General features: G+C 39.3%; 1 protein-coding gene across 1 annotated transcript in view; it reads right to left on the minus strand.

Moving 5' to 3' along the window:
* Positions 1-21,272, minus strand: part of B4GALT6 (beta-1,4-galactosyltransferase 6) — a 63,495-nt gene that overhangs the window by 38,285 nt on the left and 3,938 nt on the right. Inside the window, exon 2 of the mRNA XM_037165632.2 lies at positions 1,041-1,157. Within this exon, the coding sequence (XP_037021527.2) occupies positions 1,041-1,157 (117 nt within the window). The remainder of the gene's footprint in view (positions 1-1,040; positions 1,158-21,272) is intronic.

Here is a 21,272-nt window from a genome sequence, read left to right on the forward strand (position 1 = left end):
GATTTGTAGTGATCACAACACAAATTTGACAAATGACTAGAATGGATTTTATACAAGCATGTATAAAATTAAATTAACACTCTATATATTAACAGTCTTCAATTTTTAGAAGGGTCTGAAACTATTTCCTACCTTAACATGCATTTTAAGAAAAAACATCTGCCGTTGGGAGATAAGAATGTCCTATTGGCAGAGTATGTGTGTCTATTGTTTACAGTGGCACAGTGAAGAACTGTGGATACAAATTAAATCTCTAACTTTATTGAAAATGAGAATACAGAGGGTACAACAACTGATAATCGGCCACTGAGCCCGTTAAAGTAACACCTTGCAATCTTCAGGAGACAACACGGAAACCCTGCCACAGAGGAGTACGAGTGTTCTTCCACAACAGGTAAACCCGTTTACATCAATTTTACCACCATTACCTTGGCCTGTTACTGAAATTTTAACCTTACGTGGTTCTAACAGACATTCTTCTTCCAGATGGTACTTTCAATAAACTAAGAGCAGCTACTGATTTCTAATGTTTTTTACTTCCAATTTTTTACAATTTCTCCTTTAGCCCCTAAAAAGTCAAAAAAATATTAAAAACTATCTATAATTTTTAAAATATAAGTATTCTCTAGACATAGTGGGAAAAACATTTAGGAATTAGAGTGAGCATAAGAAAGGGAACAGAATAGCTACTATGAATAAATTACTTTTTGTAGTTAATTGCGCTTAAGTACAATGGAATTGAAAAAGTACAAGCTGCTTTTCTATGTTGTGTACGTTTGCAAAAATTAACTTACGTATCTTTGTACAGAACCCTCCACACTTGTATAAAGGTATGGGACCATACCTCTACAGATCCTAGAATATGGACAGCCCTGGCTCAAGCAGAAGAATTTTCCAGTGCCCTTAGAAGGAGATACTCTCATCACTAACAGAAAGTTACTTGGAGGCAAGATCAAAACTTGAGAGATCTGGTTACTGCTTTAGAACGACAAGGATAAGAAAGCAGAAGCAAAGAAAGGCTGAGTAGGAAGCAGTCTTACCTGTCCCGTTGAGGGTGGTGTTTTTATTTGTGTAAAGCCTGATCATATGCCCTATTGTTTTCACGTTCTCTCTCAACATCATTCCTCGAGCTTGTACCATAAAGAGGTATGTGTTGGCTATAAAAGAGAATAGAGAGAGAAGGTCATGACTCAGTAATTTTTTTTAATTCAATAAAATACTCAGAATTGAAGGACTGCCCAATAAATCCAGACCGACTTGATTAGCATGTTCAATGGGAAAAATAGACATCTAAGATGACTACTTCTCATCATCAAAAACTTACCAAAAATTCCTTTCTAAAAATAAAAGTCAAATATTAAAGTAGTAATATCCACCAAATAGAATAAGAGTAAATGGACAAACTTAAATATCACAATGAATTCTTTTACCCACAAATGATTTTCTACTACAAAACACACTTAGAATTTCAGAGGCATTTTATTACAAACATGCAATCGTACAGTTATAAAATGTACTTTTCCTGATTATGTATTAATTCCCTCAAGCCAAAATCTCCACAAAAGTGAGGATTCCTTACCCAGTCATAAATATACCACCAATCACCATAACATCGATTACGGACATGGATCTTGCAAATTCTCAATGTGCTGGGCTGCACAAGGCAGAATTATCAAGAATCCATATCTATTCTGATCATTTCTAACAGCTAATTACTTCAACCTTTACTCTCCCATTGAATCACAGATCCAACTACCAGAATTATAAAAGCAGACAAAATCAAAATCAATGCGCATTTTCAAAAATGGTCATTTTAATTCTTCGTGGTAAGTGCTTTCAAAATAGGCCCCTAATTTCTTCCTGTGGGAGAAACTGGTAAACTGACAAAGATTATTAAAAATACCTGCCTTTTGAGATGCCACATCTCCTCAGAGGCACAGGACCAAAGTCAAAAGACCCTTTCTCTCGTGGTCCTGACTTTGCTAGCGCAGTACATCACTTCGGACAGCTCACTGGACCTCACCTTCCTCATTTAGAAGCGGATATACTGGCCTAGACATCCTCTGACACCTCTTCTAGTCTAAATGCTCTAGGCATAAAGCCCCCAAATCACAAACTCCAATCAGACAAGGTAAGGAGGCTCATTACCATGGAAAAACCGAGAAAGTTCAAGGCTCAACTAATGAGTGTTTCAATTTTAAGATAAACTGTCTCAAAATACAGTCATGACATTCTTGAAAAACTGAGTGCAAAACAAAAAAACTGAAAATACCAACTCAGTTTCTGAACCCTGTTCTAGTCCTCAAGATAGTACAGACAGATGAGCAGCATGTATTGTTTACTACCTCCTTCCCCAATTTTTATATAAATTTGAACTTGCTCAAAGCAAAAATGAGCAGAGAGTAAATAAAACTAGTACAGAAACACTAAAATAACACTCTTCCTTTCACCTTCAATTCATAAAAGAGAAACAGAAATCCAGGTTTCACATAACCTTCACCTCAATCATTTTTAAGAGCATGTCTACAGCCACTCCAGAAAATAGTCCTATAATTAGATTTGACTTGTTTAGGCTTGAATTTATTATACTGGTTTACAAACGCCACATGTTTTTATTATGTTTTTGCTCTTCATGGACTTAAAAAAAGAGAGACAAAGTGAAAAACAAATAAAAGAATAGCCAACCAAAAATGTGAGAAAATGTTCAATGAAAGCCAAACTAACCTTAGCAATTGTACTTAAACCAAGATCTGAAGTTCAAATGAAATGATGCAGAAAAAAAAAAAACCAAACACATGAGTAAAACCAATTGGTTTACAACACCTTGGATCATTTAATCCTAAAGGTATACATAAAATGTGTTATCAGTGATGTAAATATTGTAAGACATTTACATCACTGGCAAATACATCACTTGGATCTGCACCAAACTGTAAAAAGAAGGCCAGTCGTGGAATAGCAGAACTGAGCCAAGAGCTAAGCCAAGGCAGACACTGTTTCCCAGACTTCAGAAAACAGCACTGGTCTAAGCAAGGATGTGCTAGGTAAGAACATACATGCATTATTGTGTGTCCTGAAAACAGAATGTTAAAAACTACATAGCTTTTACTTTTAATTGATATACCCATTCATATAAAGAAAACTGACATCTTGAAACCAAGTCAAATTTAAGTAGCAAGGAAAAAATCTGGCACACAAAAACTAATGTCAAATTCTCATAAAAACTTTCAAAATAGCAGGTAACAAAACTGTTAAAAACAATCATCACTGACGGCACCTATGACAAAGGTGAACCATTTACCAAAAGAATGCATTTACTATTCACTAATCAATGTGAGAAACAAATAAAGCAGAACACCAACCTCTCCAAATGGAAAATCTATTAGCTTAGTTTAAATCCTGTACAGCTAATTGAGTTACATTCCTTAGGTTAATGGTCCTCATGGGTTGAATCCCTGAAGATCAGAACCCATTAGGAAATGAAGCTGCAGTTAAATCGAGAGCCTTGCTAACAGGAAGAAAGTGAGGAGTCGAAATGCTGCTAGTCACACTAAACCAACAGGAAAATGGCTTAAACTGTCTGATTTCCAAAGCTTAGAAACCTAGGATAATCCACACTCAAGTAACTATATGCCTAATTATCATTAATGTAAAGTGTAACATCCTATTGGCAAGCCGGTAAATTACAGCAAATCCTTGTCTAAAATTTCCATTCCAACCAAGATACAACATCTCAAAACAAACAGGCAAATCTTTCCCAGCCTTATCCTTTGGTCTCAACACAACCAGCAATACACAAAAAACTACAATTGTTTAATTAAAATCATGCTGTGTGCTCTCCAATTTAGTTCATTTGCATTGTGAGACAGAAATTAAACTTATTTACCAGTTCTACCTTCCAGAAGAAGAAAAACTATGACAACTTTAAAAAAAGTCTTCAAAAATCAGAAATCAACAGGTGACAACAGCTTCTGGCACCCTACCCTGGGTTTGCAAGGAAAGAGATTCATGAACTTGCCTCACTCTTAAGAAAACTGAGGAACACACTTGCCATTACCGTCTCCCCACCCCACTCCACAACCAACTTTGTTCAGTGAAAGCGCAGTAAGTACCCAGACAAGGAGACTATGCCAGACTACAGTGATGTGGAAAGGTCCGAGCTCTGAAGGATTCGCACACAACACCCCTCTGCTCCTGACAGCCCTGTCCCTAACCACTAGGACACACAGCCATGGGTCTCTTAGCAAAAAGTCAGTCAAGTGCAGAGTTGATTTTGAGGGAGGCATGTTGGCTAGGCATTCAGGCATGCAGACAGAAATGTAACGCTGGAGCCAAGAAAGAGGGACTAGGAATACAATTTGGGGAGGCACTCATACAGAAGTAAAAGTAGGAACTATGGTGGTGAATTATGACAGGAAAAGTTAACTACAAAGGAGATAAGAAGGTGAAGTTCGGATGCAGATGTGGAGGCAGACCACAAACAGGAGGCACAAAAGTAAAGGCCCCGAGATAAATTAGTCTGAAGCTGAAGGTAATGAAGAAGGAAGGGGAACTAGTCAATCATGTCAAATGCCACAGAGGCTAAGAAGAAAGACTAAAACACAATAGCTTAAGAAAACAAAAAGCTAATAGTGCATACTCTGCCCAGCTTCCTTGGAAGAGCTTTACAAACACTAACCTACTTAAATCTCACAAGCAACCCTGTGAGGTAAGTACTAGTATTATTCCCATTTTACAGATAAAAAAAAATTGAGGCATGGAGTTAGTAAACTTGCTCAAGGTCACACGGTTATTACAAGTGGTAGAGCTAGACTTCAAACTCCTGCCCCAGCCACCTAGCTTTTCACTACCTCTTTATCTTTTGGCCTCTTAAAAATGCTGGTAGGGATCACTGTCAGTCTTTAAGAGAGCAGTTTTAGGAGAGTAATGCAAACAAAAGGAAAAAGAGTTTTGGGTTAAGTGGCGAATGACAAAGTGAAAGGAGTTAAATTTCAAAAAAGATAAGTGACAGCAAGGTCAAGGGAAGTTTTTCTGGAACAGGAGGGACCTGAGCCTGGTTGGCCTGAGTAAGGGAGGAAAGAGTCCATTTCAATTTAAAACACTGAAAGTAGTAAGAAGGAGGGGGAAATTTTCCATTGGTGGGACAGCATAAGCGGAGGCTGTGAGGTGCACAAGTGCAGGGCACATCCAGGTACTACCAATCCAATAGCATTGGGTAGCAACGAAAAATCATTCTAAGGGTCCAAATGAATGGATGGTGTGAAAAACCAGAAAGGAGGGGGGCTAGGACTAGAGGTCATTGTGAAGATGAGAAGCAAGTGTAACAGAGGTTAGAAAATTCCAGAAGGAGAAGGTTGGGAAGACTGTGATCGGGACAGGTGCAAGGGAGAGCAAGCCACAGTGATGACACCCAGGGCATGGCCAACCAGGTGATGGCCACAGGGACATGACTGGGGAAAAGAGTAGAGCAGGAAGGTCCCAAAAATTGAGTACTAACTGCTGAAATCTTCCAGGAGGCAACATTGAAGAGCATAGGTTTCTAAAGAGAAGGGAAATGAATTAACTTTTCCTGAGTACCTGTATTGGTTAGGCACTGAGCTAAATGCCATCAATAAATATTATGCAAATATACACATAATTATATTCCAATTAATTTCTATAACTGCTTACCTGATGTGCACATCCTAATCCCCAGAATCTGTGAGTGTTATGTTATTTGGAAAGGAAATCTTTGCAAGTGTAATTAAACTAAAGATCTTGAGATGAGACGATCATCCTGGATTATCTGGGTGGGCCCCAAATCCAATCACAAGTGCTCAGACCAGAAGGAGGCAGGAGACTTTACGCAAGCAGGCACACACAGAAGACAAAGTAATGAGGAAATAGAAGCAGAGACTGGAGGGGTGTGGCCACCAGCCTGGGAAGCCAAGGAAGTACACAGGCACCGTGAGGCCACAGGCAGGGAAGGATGCTCTCCCAGAGCCTCCAGAGGGGGCACGGCCCTGCCAACACCTTCATTTCAGATTTCCGGCCTCCAAAACTGTGAAATGATAAATTTCTGTTGTTTGAAGCCACTCAGTGTGGGGCAATATGTGTCAGCCCTAAGAAACTAACAGCACCCAAGGAGATAAGGAGATAAACTTTCCCCATTAGAAGATCCAAAAATGATATAGAAAGAATTTAAAAAATTGGCATTCAAGCACAGGTCTGAATGACTCTGAGAGGCAGCAAGTTGGAAAAAGCAATGGTTTTACATCACAGAGGAGAGGGAAAGACAAAAAAAAAAAGAAAAGTCTTCAATGTAAAAAGTTATAAGGGAAGTGACAATGGGAGAGATAAACCAGATGTCAACTAATTCGAAGAGGGGGAAGTGAGAAGGGGCACTTGGATAGGAAGAATTAACATCATTAAAATGTCCACGCTACCCAAAGCAATCAATCTATAGATTCAATGCAATTCCTATCAAGACTCCAATCACGTATTTCACAGAAGTAGAACAATTATTTTAAAAAATGCACATAGAACCACAAAAGGCCCTGCATAGCAACAGCAATCCTGAGAAAGAAGAATAAAGTTGGAGGAATCATGATACCTAGTATCAAACTATACTATAAGGTCATAGTAATCAAAACAGCATGGTACTGACATAAAAACAGACACATAGATCAATGGAACAAAATAGAGAGCCCAGAAATAAGCCCATACCTTTATGGTCAGTTAAGATTCAACAGAGGAAGAAAGCATATAAAATGAGCTAACAATACTTTAATCAATAAATGATGGGAAAATTGGACAGATATGTGTAAAAAAATTAAACCACCTCCTTATACAACATACAAGCATAAATTCAAAATGTATCAAAGACTGAAATGTTAGACCTGAAACCATAAAAATCCTAGAATAAAGCACATGCAGTTAAAACCTCAGACACTGCTCATAGCAATATTTTATCTAATATAGCTCCTCAGGCAAGGACAACAAAAGAATAAATAAACAAATGGGACTACATCAAACTAAAAAGTTTTTGCACAGCAAAGGAAATCATCAACAAAATAAAAATACGACCCACAGAATGGGAGAACATACTCGATGATACACCTGATAAGAGGTTGGGATCCAAAATTGACAAAGAAGTTATAAAACTCAACACCAAAACAAAAACAAAAATGTTTCCATTTAAAAGATGGGCGAAGGACCTGAATAGACACTTCTCCGAAGAGGACATACAAATGGCCACTAGACATATGAAAAGATGCTCAATGTCACTAATCATCAGAGAAATGAAAATTAAAACCACAATGAAATATCTCCTCACACTGGTGAGAATGGTTATCAACAATAAAACTAACGACAAGTGCTGGCAAGAATTTGAAGAAAGGGAAACCCTCCTGAACTTTGGTGAGAATGCGGATTGGTGCAGCCACTGTGGAAAGCAGTACTACGATGTCTTAAAATATTAAAAATAAATCTGCCTTTTGACCCAGCTATCCCATTTCTGGGAATATATCTGAAAGAACCCAAAACACTAAAGCAAAATAATGTAAGCACCCCTATGTTCATTGCAGGGTTATTTACAATCACCAAGATATGGAAGCAGCCCAAGTGTCCATCAGCAGATGAGTGGGTAAAATAACTATGGGACATTTATACAATGGAATACTACTTGGTCATGAAAAAGAAGAAAAATTTTCTCTTTGTGACAGCATGGATGGACCTGCAGAACATTATGCTAAGTGAAATAATCCAGTCAGAGAAAGACAAGTAGCATATGATTTCACTCACAAGTGGAATCTAATGAACAAGCTGAAGTAACAAGCAAAATAGAGACAGACTCATAGATAGAGAGCAGGAAGACAGCTAGGGGTGGGGGAGAGGAAATTTAAAGGGTGGAAGGATTGAGCAAAAAGGACTCATGGACATGGACAACAGTGTGGTGACAGTGGTGGGAGGAGGATATAAGGAGGGTAAATGGTAATGGCAAAAAAGACAATAGAAATACATTTTACAAAAAGAAGGGGCATTTAAAACTACAGGAGAGAAAATGGTTTCCCATATTATCTACAGAACCTATAAGGAAATAAACAATGTGGCAAAAAGCATGGGGATGGCTGGGGTGGTGGAGAGTGGTGGGGGGAAAATGGAGACAACTGTACCTGAACAACAATAAAAAATAAAGAAAAAAACCCAATATGGCAAAAAGCAAAATACCACTTACAAATGCCCCTTGATATTAACTACAGATATCTGAATCGGGTATTTCTGAATTTCTAAGAACTCACAATAATCTTTTAAATATCTACTTCAGATCCTTACAGGATTTCTTCTCTCCACATCTAGTCCCTTTTCAACAAATTCTCAGAAATTATTCATCTAAGCTGGTAAAGCCAACAATATTATCTGCAATAATAATGTTATAACACCCAGGATTAAGCCAGACAATATATGAAATACAGTTCATACTTTGCCTAGGGTTTAAAACACAAAACTCTAGGCTGTACCAGGCTATAAAACAATTCACTTTATATCAAAGCACTATCTAAAGAGAATCTTACCATGGTGATAATGATTGAAAGCCAAGTATGGGCTCAAGGAAATCTCAGTACAAAAATTACCAACCTATAATATCGTCTTCCCCATCATTCAAGTCAGTCATGGGCTGACTAATGAAAAGAGAATGAAAGAATTGTGTTCAGCATCCCATCATATCAAGCAGCCATAGACAGCAATCATATACAGTACATGTCTAGGTCAGCTCTTAGACAACAGCTCAAGCTTTGATGATGCAGAATCTAAAAATTAACAAGAAATTCTTCATGACAGGTGCGTTGCAAGTCCCACTCTGTAGAGTTTAACAATTAACAGTGTCATTTCTAAAGTTTATTTGTGTTAAAATATGGATCAAGGTAAATAAAATATTTTAAAATAAAACTTGATTTTTCCAGTGATCTTATTAAAGATGTTCGGGGTGAAGATGTGTTTATTCAACAAATATTTATTGAATGCCTACCATTTGCTAAGCAATGCCAGCAACTAAGAGGCCAGTAGGGTTTCTCTATAAAAACCAAATTCCTGAAGAACCAAAAACCACCTAAAACATTGGAAGTACTTTTGCAACAATCAGATCATCAGTTCAAGACAGTTTAAACTTGACTTCCAGTCAAGATGGAGGCATAAGTAAATATGCTTGACCTGCTCATACAACTACAAAAATTACAACCAAAATTACAATCAAACCTCAAAACATATAACACCCAGAACCATCAGAAAATCGAGCTGTACGGAAGTCTGACAACCAAGGATTTAATCACATTCATCCAGATGGGTGGGAGTGCCAGAGACACAGGGAGGGGTGGAGAGGTGGCAGAGCAGATGGTCCCACATTCACATGTGGCAGATAAAAATCAGGAAGCATACCTTGGAAGAAAAGGATCCCAGCCCCAGGTCAGACCACACAGCCCAGGGTTCCAAGGCCAGGAAAATAAATAGCCATAACTTCTGGCTATAAAAACCAGTGGGGTTTGGGGTGCTGGAAGAAACTGCTAGATTTTCAGGAGACTCCACTTAAAGGGCCCACATGGGGATAGATCTTACTGAGACCCACCCCACTCTGGGATTAGGCACCAGGGCAACAGCTGAAAGAGCTCCAGGCGCATGTGGAGTAAGTGAAGTTACTGGAATCAGGGCGAGTGCCAGGCAATCCTCCAGAAGCCAGGCAGTGGCATTAACCCCTTTCCCAGCCTTCCACCTACAGAGTCACGAAGTGGTGAAGTGGGTCGTCCCACCCTGGTGAATACCTAAAGCTCCACACCACACAATTTACAAGTATCTTTTCTGTAAAAGGCCACACTACTAGAACACAGAGTCAAAGCATCTCTACCTAATGCACTGGGAGGCTGCCAAACTGAGAAGAAAAAGAAATGTGGCCCAAATGAAAGAACAGAACACAATCCCAGAAAAAGAACTAAATAAAATGGAAATAAGCAACCTAACAAATGCAGAGTTCAAAGCACTGGTGATCAGGATGCTCAAAGAATTCACTGAGTATGTCAACAGCATAAAAAAGACCCAGGAAGAAACGAGGGTTACAATAAGTGAAATTAATAAAAACCTATAAGGAACCAACAGTAAGAGGGATGAAATTGAAAATCAAATCAATTTGGAACATAAGAAAGAGAAAAACATTCAACCAGAATAGCAAGAAAAAAATTTCAAAAAAACAAGGATAGTGTAAGGAGCCTCTAGGACATCTCCAAATGAACCAATTCAAATTATAGGGCTGCCTAAAGGAGAAGAGAGAGAACCAGAAATTGAAAACTTATTTGAAAAAAATAATGAAAGAAACCTTCCCTAATTTGGTGAAGGAAATAGACATACAAGTCCAGGAAGCACAGACAATCCCAAACAAGTTGGACCCAAAGAGGACCACACCAAGACACATCATAATTAAAATGCTAAAGATTAAAGATAAAGAGAGAATCTTAAAAGCAGCAAGAAAAAAACAAAATGTTACCTACAAAGGCGTTCCAATAAGATTGTCAGCTGATTTCTCAAAACAAACTTTGCAGGCAAGAAGGGACTGGAAAGAAGCATTCAAAGTGATGAAAGACAAGGACCTACAAGCCGGGTTACTCTATCCAGCAAAGCTATCATTTAGAATGGAAGGGCAAATAAAGTGCTTCCCAGACAAGGTAAAGCTAAAGGACTTCATCATCACTAAGCCATTATTACACAAAATGTTAAAGGGACTTATTTAAGAAAAAGAAGATGATTAAAAAACTATGAACATTAAAATGACAACAAATTCACAACTATTAACCGTTGAATCTAAAAAACAAACTAAGCAAACCAGAACAGAAACATAATCATAGATAGGTATGGAAATCATTTGTAGGGTTATCAGCTGGGAGAGGGAAAGGGGAGAATGGGAGAAAAGATGCAGAGATTAAGAAGTACCAATTGGTAGGTGCAAAACAGATGAGGGAGGTTAAGAACAGTATAGGAAATGGAGAAGCCAAAGAACTTATATGCACAACCCATGAACATGAACTAATGGAGGGGACTGCTGGAGAGAATGGGGGAACCAGGCAGAGTGGAGCAAAGGAGGAAAAACTGGGACAACTGGAATAGCGTAATCAATAAAATATATTTTTAAAAGATAGTTTAAACTTACCTAATAATTCAAAAAATAGATTCTGAGCCTAGAAATATGAAAACACTAACACACGATAGCTATCAGATCTGTCATTTGTTGACTCACTGTTACTCGTTTAAAATAAATGCACAGCTTCTTTAAAGTATGACAGGAGCTCAAAGATTTAAGAGTTAAAAACCACACTGGAGAAGAGTCAAATCAAAAGGAAATGAGGGAATTAAGAAAAGGAAGAATTCAGGAAATTAAGTAGAGTTTTTAAATCAAATCAGTAGGGAAATTTACTTAATGAAATTAGAGAGTAAAAGATAAAACTGTAAATAAATATCCCATAAAAACATTATAAAATTATGAAAAATTAATGATTTCAGAGTGAAAGGAATCTCGATCCACTTACAAATTCTATCATAAGAAAAAATACAAGTGAGACCAATTTGAACTATGTTTTTCAATCATCCTCAACTTCCTCGTATTTTCACAATTAAAATACCTTTCACAATTTCAACTTATTCATGAAAAAATGACTGTAAAACAAGCAGGAGGGAAAAGAACAAAGTGTGGGAAATAAATTTCAAAGATTTTCAAAGCTAAAGAATATTTTTAAATCAATAAACAAGGCACCGCCCTGGCTGGGTATCTCAGGGGGTTAGAGCGTCATCCTGACGCACCAAGGTTGCGGGTTCCGTCCTCACTCAGGGCACAAACAAGAAGCAACCATTCAGTGCATAAATAAATAGAACACATCTCAATCCCAGTCTCTCAATCCCAATCTCTCTCTCTCTCTAAAAGAAAAGCATCAATGAGCACATAAATAAGTGGAAAAACAAACTGATGTCTCTCTCAGGAAAAAAAAAAAAAAAAAGAATCAACCAATGATATATAAATAAAAAAACAGCCCCAGCTGGTGTGACTCAGTGGATTGAGTGCCAGCCTTCGAACCAAAGGGCCACTGTTCTGATTCCCAGTCTAGGACACATGCCTGGGTTATGGGCCAGGTCCCCCACAGGGGGTACATGAGAGGCAACCACACATTGGTTGAAACACATGAAACACAATGATGTTTCTCTCCCTCTCTTTCTTCCTCCCTTCCCCTCAGTCTAAAAATAAAATTAATAAAATCTTTTTAAAAAGAAAAACCAAATCAGTATTTTCTCTCCCTTTCTCTCTGCCCTCTGTCTCTCTAAAATCAATAAAAGTAAACAAACAAGTCACCTTATAATTATTTACCACAGGTCTCTTGATTCAAATTTTTAAAAGTCCAGCTTTCCTTCTCTGGGTCAAACTGGAAATTGCACTATCATTAAAAATCATAATTTCTGAGCAATTAACTTAATTATCAGGAAGGCTATAAAACATAGAATATGGTTTCAGTAAAGTCCTATTAACACTAGCAAGCCTCAAACATTACTACAGATAATATTTTAATAATCATGTTATAGTAACAAACTTCATACAACAACTTAACTATGTATTATCAAAAGACTTTTCTAGCCAAACACTGACTAATTTTTTGTTTCTCTGTTTGGTTTTTAAATTAAAGTATAATTGACACACATTATGTTAGTTTTAGGTGTACAACATGATTCAACATTTATATACATTACAAAAGGATCACCACAGATCTGTCATCATAGTTACAATTTTGTTTCTTGTGATAACTTTTAAGATTTATTTTTTTAGCTAATTTCAGTTCTGCAATACAGTATTATCGACCATAGTCACCATGCTGTACATTACATCCTCGTGACTTATTTTATAACTGGAAGTCTGTACCTCTTGATCCCCTTCACCCATTTTACTCACCCCACAAACTCTCTTCTCTCTCTGGCAACCACCAGTCTGCTACTCTAAGACTGGTTTTGTTTTCTTTTGTTTTTTTATTCCACATATAAATGAAACCATATAGTATTTGTATTTCTCTGAGTTATTTCACTTACTATAATATTAACATATGTATTTTAGATATTAAACACCTATCAGATATGATTTGCAAATATCTTCTCCCACTCAGTAGCTTGCGTTTTCATTTTGTTGATGATTTCCTTTGCTAGGTGAAGCTTTTAGTTTGATACAGTTCCATTTGTTTATTTTTGCTTTTATTGTTTTTGCCTTTGAAGTCAGTTCCATAAAACATAACCAAGGGCAATGTCAAGAAAGCTGACTGCCTATGTTCTCTCCTAGGACTTTTATGGTTTCAGGTCTTACACTCAAGTCTTTAATCTACTTTGAGTTGATTTGTGTATGTTGTAAGATAGTGATCCAGTTTCATTTTCTGCATAAGACTGTCTAGTTTTCCTAACACCATTTATTAAAGAGACTATCCTTTCCTCATTGTATATTCTCGTCTCCTTTGTCATGAATTAACTGATCACCTATGCCTGGGATTATTTCTGGACTCTCTATTCTATTCCACTGATCTATGTGTCTGTCTTTGTGCCAATACCATACTGCTCTGATTATTACTGCTTTGTAATAGAGTTTGAAATCCAGGAGTGTGATGCCTCCTGCTTTGCTCATCTTTCTAAAGATTGTTTTGGCTGCTCAGGGTCCAGACACACTTTAGGATTATTTGTTCTATTTCTATGAGAAATGCCATTGAAATTTGATAAAAAATTGCACTGAATTAATAGACTGCTTTGGGTAATAACATTTTAATAATATTAATTCTTCCATTCATGAACACAAAATATCTTTCCATTTATCTGTGTCATCTTCAGTTTCTTCCATCAATGTTTTATAGTTCCGTGTACAGGTCTTTCACCTCCTTGGTTAACTTTACTCCTAGGTGTTTTATTCTTTTTGATGTAACTGTGAATGAGATTGTTTTCTTAATTTCTCCTTCTGATGGTTATTAGTGTATAAAAATGCAACACACTTTTGTATACTGATTTTGTACCTCACAACTTTCCTACATTTGTTGATTAATCTAAATGTTTTTTGGTAGAGTCTTTACAGTTTTCTACATATAAAACCTTATCACTCACAAATAATGACAATTTTATATCTTCCTCTCCAATTTGGATGCTTTTCTTTCTTTCTCCTACTTGTTCTGGCTAAGACTTCCAATACAATGTTGAATAAAAGTAGAAAGAGTGGGCATCCTTGTCTTGTTCCTGATTTTAAAAGAAAAGCTTCCAGCTTTTCCCTGTCAAGTATGATGTTGGCTGTCAGGCTATCACATATGGCCTTTATTATGACAAGGTATGTTGAATCCAAACCCACTTTATTGAGAATTTTGTCTTAGTGGATATTGAATTTTATCCGATGCTTTTCCTGCATCTATTAAAATAGCCATATGATTTTAATTCTTCCTTTTGGTAATGTGGTATATCATGTTGATTGATTTCAAATGTTGAACCACCCCTGGAATAAATTCCCCCTTGATCATGGTTTATGATCCTTTTAATGTATTGTTCAATTTGGTTTGCTAATATTTTGTTGAGGATAATTTTGTATCTGTGTTCATCAGAAATACTGGCCTGCACTTTCCTTTTTTGTGTGGTGCCCTTGTCTGGTTTTGGTATAAGGGTAATGCTGGCCTTGTACAATGAGTCTGGAAGCACTCCCTCCTCTTCAACCATTTGGAAGATTCTGTGAAGGATTGGTATTAATCTTTGAATATTTGGCAGCATTTACCAGTGAAGCTATCTCATCTTAGACTTTTGGTTTCAGGGAGTGTTTTGATTACTGATTCAATCTCATTGCTATTACTGTCTATTCAGATTTTCTATTTCTTCATTCTTCAGACTTAGATGATTATATGGTTCTAAGAATTTATCTATTTCTTTTGAGTTATATAATTTGTTGCAGTGTAATTGTTCATAGCAGTCTATTATGATCCTTTGTAGTTCTTCAGCATCAATTGTAATTTCTCCTCTTTTGTGTCTGATTGTATCTACTTGCATCTTTTTTTTTTTTTGGTAACTCTAGCTAAAGGTATGTCAATTTTAGGACTTACATACTAGGGAAAAGATAAAATTGGGCCGCTACCCAAAATTCTCCAGGAGTTTCAAGACATGAGGCAAAAATACCTAGTAATAATTGGAACTCTTAAATTTGCAATGGCGTGTTAATGGCATTCTGGGTATCCTCAGAAAACCTACTTTCAACCTTCAGCTGCCCTGATCTTCAACTCAAATCACAATGTTACTCATGTATTAGTCACTTTGTTATTATCCTGACAAAAGACAGAAATGGAAAGAAAAGGTCTTTTAAATATTAAATCACTGTGTCCTCCAAAAATTAAAATGAAAAAAAAAAAGAATGAAAGAAATGATAGGCAGAGGCTGTTCTGATTCAACTGGTAAACTCAGTCTGAGGCAGTGGTACCGATAACCCACTTGGTAAGGAGGCCAGAAAAACTGACCAAATGGAGAATCTGCAAACACACAAGGCCTTGGGGACCCTCGACTCTCCAAGAACTCTCAAACAAGACCTAGGCAATCCAAGTTCTAAAAAAATCACTGCAATACACCTTCTTCCTCTCCGCTCACAGTAGCTCCTCACTTACCTCCACATTTTTATTTAGGTTAAGACAACATGAAAGGCAGGTGTGAAAGGGAAAACAAGTCACCAAAGGGAGTGTGGGTGGAAGAAGGGACAGGCGGAAGAGCAGGTCTGCCTTTGGCTGGGTGAGCAAAGCGGTGCAGAGTCTAACACAGCACAGAGTAACTCGGCTTAAAGGGCCATCAGAAGGGCCTATCCAGCCTCCTAAGCAGGGCACCCTTTCCAGCCTTAACAGGTTTGAAACCCTCAGCTTGACAACATAAAATGAAAGGAGAGCTTACAAGGCCACATCTTTCATTGTTTATAGCTCAATTAGAATGACTTGGTTTGGTTTTATAATGAGCCAAAAATCTGCCTTGTTGTAATTACCCTCATTACTAGCTGAAGCTCCCAAAAAAAAAAAAAAAAAAAGAGGCATACCATCTCTCTTTTATATGGTACACCTTTAAGCTGAAGAAGATAGAGCACTTATTTCACCCCAATCTTCCACTTCCTAGGACAGCAACGATCAGTTCCTTCAATCAAGCACAGTGGAAAGAGTCAAGTATCCCAAGGTATGCATTTCAGCTCTTCCAAAAAATGACCACTTCAGCTTCTCCGACGAGGATGGGAAACTTTGGGCAACTGACTACCTTTTGGAGCCTGTCGTTCCTTCCCTCTCTTTACAGGAAAGCTATCCTACTAGTGTGGGCTTGGGAATACGGTACGGACACCTCCGTGGACAAAGCAGTGGGCTAACTTCAGGACCTTGTTCCCAGGGCTTCTCTGCACAAAGCTTTGGCTCCAGAGACACAGGCCTCTGTGTCCCAGGTTCTCATGGCCCTGGGCCCTCAGTCACAGGAGCAGATATAGGGGTTGTGCTGGGGAAAGGAGCAGCCACAGCTACAACCCAAGCCCAAGCAAAGCCCAAGGCCTATAGCACAAGTGCCCTGAGAAACTTTCTAATACATCCTATAATCAACAGGCTTGTACCAGGATTGGTTAGAAAATTATCCACATTTTATAACACTCAAAAGGAAAATGCATTCTGTTGCCAACCAAATTCCAAATAGTGTCTGAAATACCTACCATACACAGAGACTACAAATCTAGGATTTTTTCTTTTAAAAATATCCACAGACATGACTATTTTTACCTTTAATAAACATTAGAAAGCAGTGATGAACACTGCTGAAGAACAAATACAGCACCATATCTTTCTGCTACACTGTTTAACAGACCTCAAATTTATTCCTAAGAGAATAACATGGAGCCCCAGCTGGTATGGCTCAGTGGACTGAGTGCCAGACTGTGAACCAAAGGGTCGCTATTTCGATTCCCAGTCTAGGACACATGCCTGGGTTATGGGCCAGGTCCCAAAGTGGCGTGCATGAGAGGCAACCACACATTGATGTTTCTCTCCCTTTTCTTCTCCCTTCCTTCCCCTCTCTAAAAATAAATAAGTAAAATCTTTAAAAAAAAAAAAAAAAAAAAAAAAGAAGAAGAAGAAGAACCTGGAGAATGGTGTTTAGCACTGTCAGGTTTCAATAAATCATTTTCCCCTTCAAAAATACCTCATTTCCCACAAGGCCATAGGATTTAGACTCACTAACACTAAAACAATATACCTGAGTTACGGTATATACACTGCTCAAGAATGGCGACCTGTGATAGGCAGTCTCTAAGAAGGCCTCCCATTCTCATCAGTGTGGACCTAGAGCTAGCGACCCTTTTCGGGGGGGAAAAAAAAAGGGCAAAGAAAGTATAGAGAGTCCATGGAACTGAATGAGGCCTCCAGCCAACCACCTGTGGAGAGCGGAGGTCCCCAGTCCAACAAACCTCAAATACGTATGGGTGAACTTGGAAGTAGATCCTTCAAGGGAGCCTTCGACAAGCACCCTAACCAACACTTTGTAGCCTAGTAAGAAATTTTGAATCTGGGGCACCTAGCCAAACCATGTCCAGATTCCTGGCCCACAGAAACTCTAAGAAAATACATGCTTGTTGTTTCCTAAATTGGGGGGTAATTTGTTAGGAAGTAATAGATATCTAATACACAGACTAATCATGGCATTTTCTCCACTGTTCCTAATCCCCTGGATATTCTCTCAAGGTGCCTAACATTCGGCATCAGAAGGGCACTGTCGAGTCAGCTGGTGAGAGGAGAATTGGAGCTGACACACACAGAGAAGCAAGCGCTCTAAGCAGGAACGTTTTGTAGTCAAGTTCTTTACTAAGCCTCTAGTATGTGCCAAGGCAGAAACCTAATCTCTTAAGCTCATCTAGGAGACAGTTCACTCATGTGGAGATTTGTTTACATAAAGAGCCCCTCACTCTAAACAGATAACTCAGCCACCCAACCCATCAGAACTACCTCACTTTATCTCCTCCTCTCCCATCTCCAAAAAGTCCACCTATACGTTGACCCCCACTCCTTCTACCTGGCCTCCCTGATTCCAATCTTGCTCCCTTTAATGCATTTATACCAGTACAGCCTAAATATTTTTAATTATTTTATTGTTGTTCAATTACAGTTGCCTGCATTTTCTCCCTCCCCACTCCCCCTCATCCCAGCCAAACCCACCTCCCTCCCTTGATTCCACCTTCCTTCTTGGTTTTGTCCATGTGTCCTTTATAGTAGTTCCTGAAAACCCTTCTCCCCACTGTCCTGTACCCCCTCCCCTCTGGCTATTGTTAGATTGTTCTTAACTTCAATGTCTCTGATCACATCTCCCTCCTACTTAAAACTGAAGCTCAATGGTTTGACACTGTCCTCAGGCTAAAGTCCAAGTTCTCAAATGCAGCTTACAAGGATCTACAACATACAAATGGAGTCACTTTTCATCTCTCTGGCTTCAGCCCACACTCCCCTCTGTGCTCCATGCTTTAGCCCCTGCCTCTTTCTTTCTTTTTTTTTTTTTTAACTTTCCATTTCTCTCTCACCTTAGCCTTCAAATACTGCATTAGGGCCAGAAGTACCCTTCCCCAAGCCAACCCTTCAATTATTTAACTTGAGCTTCTGACCTCAGCCTAATCTTCCTCTTCTCCCTAATGCCTAAACTAGTTTAGTGCCCCCAGCCGCACACTGGTACATCTATCACGGTATTGCACAATCTATTCTAGTATAGTTATTCTTCAGCTGTGTGGATTCCCCACTGGCTGTATGCTCTATGAAGACAGCAGCCAGTGGATCCTGTTCAATGCTGAACCACAGTGCTTGCAGACAAAATTTGCCACACAAATAAGTAAAAATGAAGTCTTCCTAGAGCACATTTCATAATTCGTTCACTTTCTCAAATCTTCAAACCTGATCTTTATTCCCTCAGCCTCGACAAAAGCTCAGATCTTCCCATCCTGTAAAGTTCCTTTGATTCTACATCCTTTCACTTCACGCCCTACCTTCCACTAAATGAGTCACTTTTACTTCACCTCTCCTTTACCTCCCAGCTCAGGACACTGGTTGGTGCCCCATGACCCCATGATGCCACAAAAACTGCCCCGCAGTGGCAGTCACAGACCTCCTATTTTCCAAGTCAACAGTTCTCCTTTCAGACTTTACCCCATGGAACTCCACCCCTCAGCAATACTTGTCTTGTTGATTATCATTTTTACTTATTCACTTATTCATTTTTGCAAAGGCCTCTCTTCACTTCCATGATCTCTCTTTTCCTTTATTTTCCTGTTCCTACTTCCCGCTCATTCTAAGCTGTTGGACTTCACCTGTGGCTACTTTCTCTTCCACAGCCTCTCCTTGGGCAGCAGGCCGCCTCAACCTTCCAGGGTATCAACCACACTGACCCACATTTGGGACTGGGGAGTAAAACTGGGTAGCACAGCCTCATGGGAAGTTTTTTCAAACTACGCATGGGCCTTTTTCATATTCCAATCTAACCCCCATCATTCCACACTTGAAGAGTTACTAACTTAGTCACTTCTGCTTGCAGGAGTTAGTTTTGTTACTCAGGTGCGTCAGGTGAGAAGCAGATTAACTATCATTCACCCTCACGCTGAAGACACCCAAATCTCTCCTGTCAGGCATTTCTCTGGGGTCTAAGTTCTTATTTCCATCTGTCTACCTACTGACAAGTTCTTCCTTAAGATCTTATGGGCAGCCCGCTTCAGTTTTTCTAAAATCAAAACAGCCTCCATCAGGCGTGTGCCTTTCTTTGTTCCCTATCCACAAAGCCTTGTTGTCTAAGCTAGAAGGCAAGCATTGTCTTAAAGCTTCTCCCTTTCCTTCAGTCCAACTCTTCACATCTTCTCAATGCTGCCTTGATCCAACTGTGACTCTGATCAAGTTCTACTCTTCTATTGCCTGAACTACTGGAATAACCAGTAGTTCACTGGTTCTGCCCGTCCATAACCCATACTCCATGATAAAATAATTACTCTAGAACAGCAAACTGCATCACTCCTCTTTTCCAAATTTCTGGTGTTTCCTGCATTTACAGGACAAAAAATTTAACATGGGATACATGGCTAGTAAGAAAGGCCCAGAGGAAAGAAGTGACTAACACTGTGGCCTAAATTGAAAGAACCCCTGAAAGGTGTGTGTAGCTGTGAGTTACTCAGTGAGGAGAAAACCAAAAGGATCTCTGAAACACAAAGCAAGTGATAACAGAGCAAAAAGAACGCAACTGTGCTCACCCGCACAGGGCCAGGAGGCTTAAAGGGCCACCGCAAGAAAGCTGCAGGACAACCAGCTACCTTCTGTGCCAGCCAAGAGGAACCAAGCCAAAAGGTCAGGGGGCTCTGAGCAAGGACCCAACTATGCCCCGTCTCCCACATCACATATACTTGCACATATACACCTACCCTTTGACCTCTCATCACCCACTCCACCAGTCCCTGCAGGGCACAAGCCCCCTGGAGGCCCAAATGACAAAGTCAGGTAATTCCTTCCAAGAGCCCACAGGAATTCAGACCAAAGTAGCCCAACCAGATTCCACCCTTACTCAAAAAACAAGCAGCTTGTCCGCTGCCTCGGATGGGTCAGGGACTCTGGTGAGTCAAAGGAACAGTGAAATCCCCCGCTTCCAGGGGGGTGGTACAATCGTCCCCACTGATCCCCACTGATGTCGTCCCCACATTACCCCACTGATCACAGGCACATAAACTCCTCTCCTGCTCATAGACAGCTTTGAGAACAGTTGTGAGAGCCAAGACCAGTTTTTGTCTGCCAGGAGTTCAGGGACCTCAACCACCAGAACACTCGGCTGGGCAGGAGAGCCCCAAGACTTCCCACTGTGTTCCACCTACCACCCCACCTGTAGCCGGATGGAAACGTTACTCTATTTTCAGGAACCCCATGCTGTCCCCTCTGACCAGAATCCCCTACTCAGTTCAGATAAATCCTGTCCACCCTCAAGGACCCACTCCAACCACCACCTCCTCTGGAAACCCTTACCCTGCCCTCACCACCGTCTGCACGCTTTCTGAAGACTTACTGCAGCTCTTTCATAGTAGCTCATCCCATTGTCGTGTGAGGAAAGGAATGCGTCTTAGTCATCCTTCTACCTTCCATGCCTCAAACAATGCCTAGCCTGTCTGTGGTTCTCTATTCATGTTTGCTGAATGAATCTACAAGTCAGCTCATCTACTCCATTAATACTGTAGCAGAAAAATAACTGTTACACTG

The sequence above is a fragment of the Artibeus jamaicensis genome, unplaced genomic scaffold (assembly GCF_021234435.1).
Source record: "Artibeus jamaicensis isolate MK-2021 breed Jamaican fruit bat unplaced genomic scaffold, CSHL_Jam_final contig_354, whole genome shotgun sequence".
Lineage (NCBI taxonomy): Eukaryota > Metazoa > Chordata > Mammalia > Chiroptera > Phyllostomidae > Artibeus > Artibeus jamaicensis.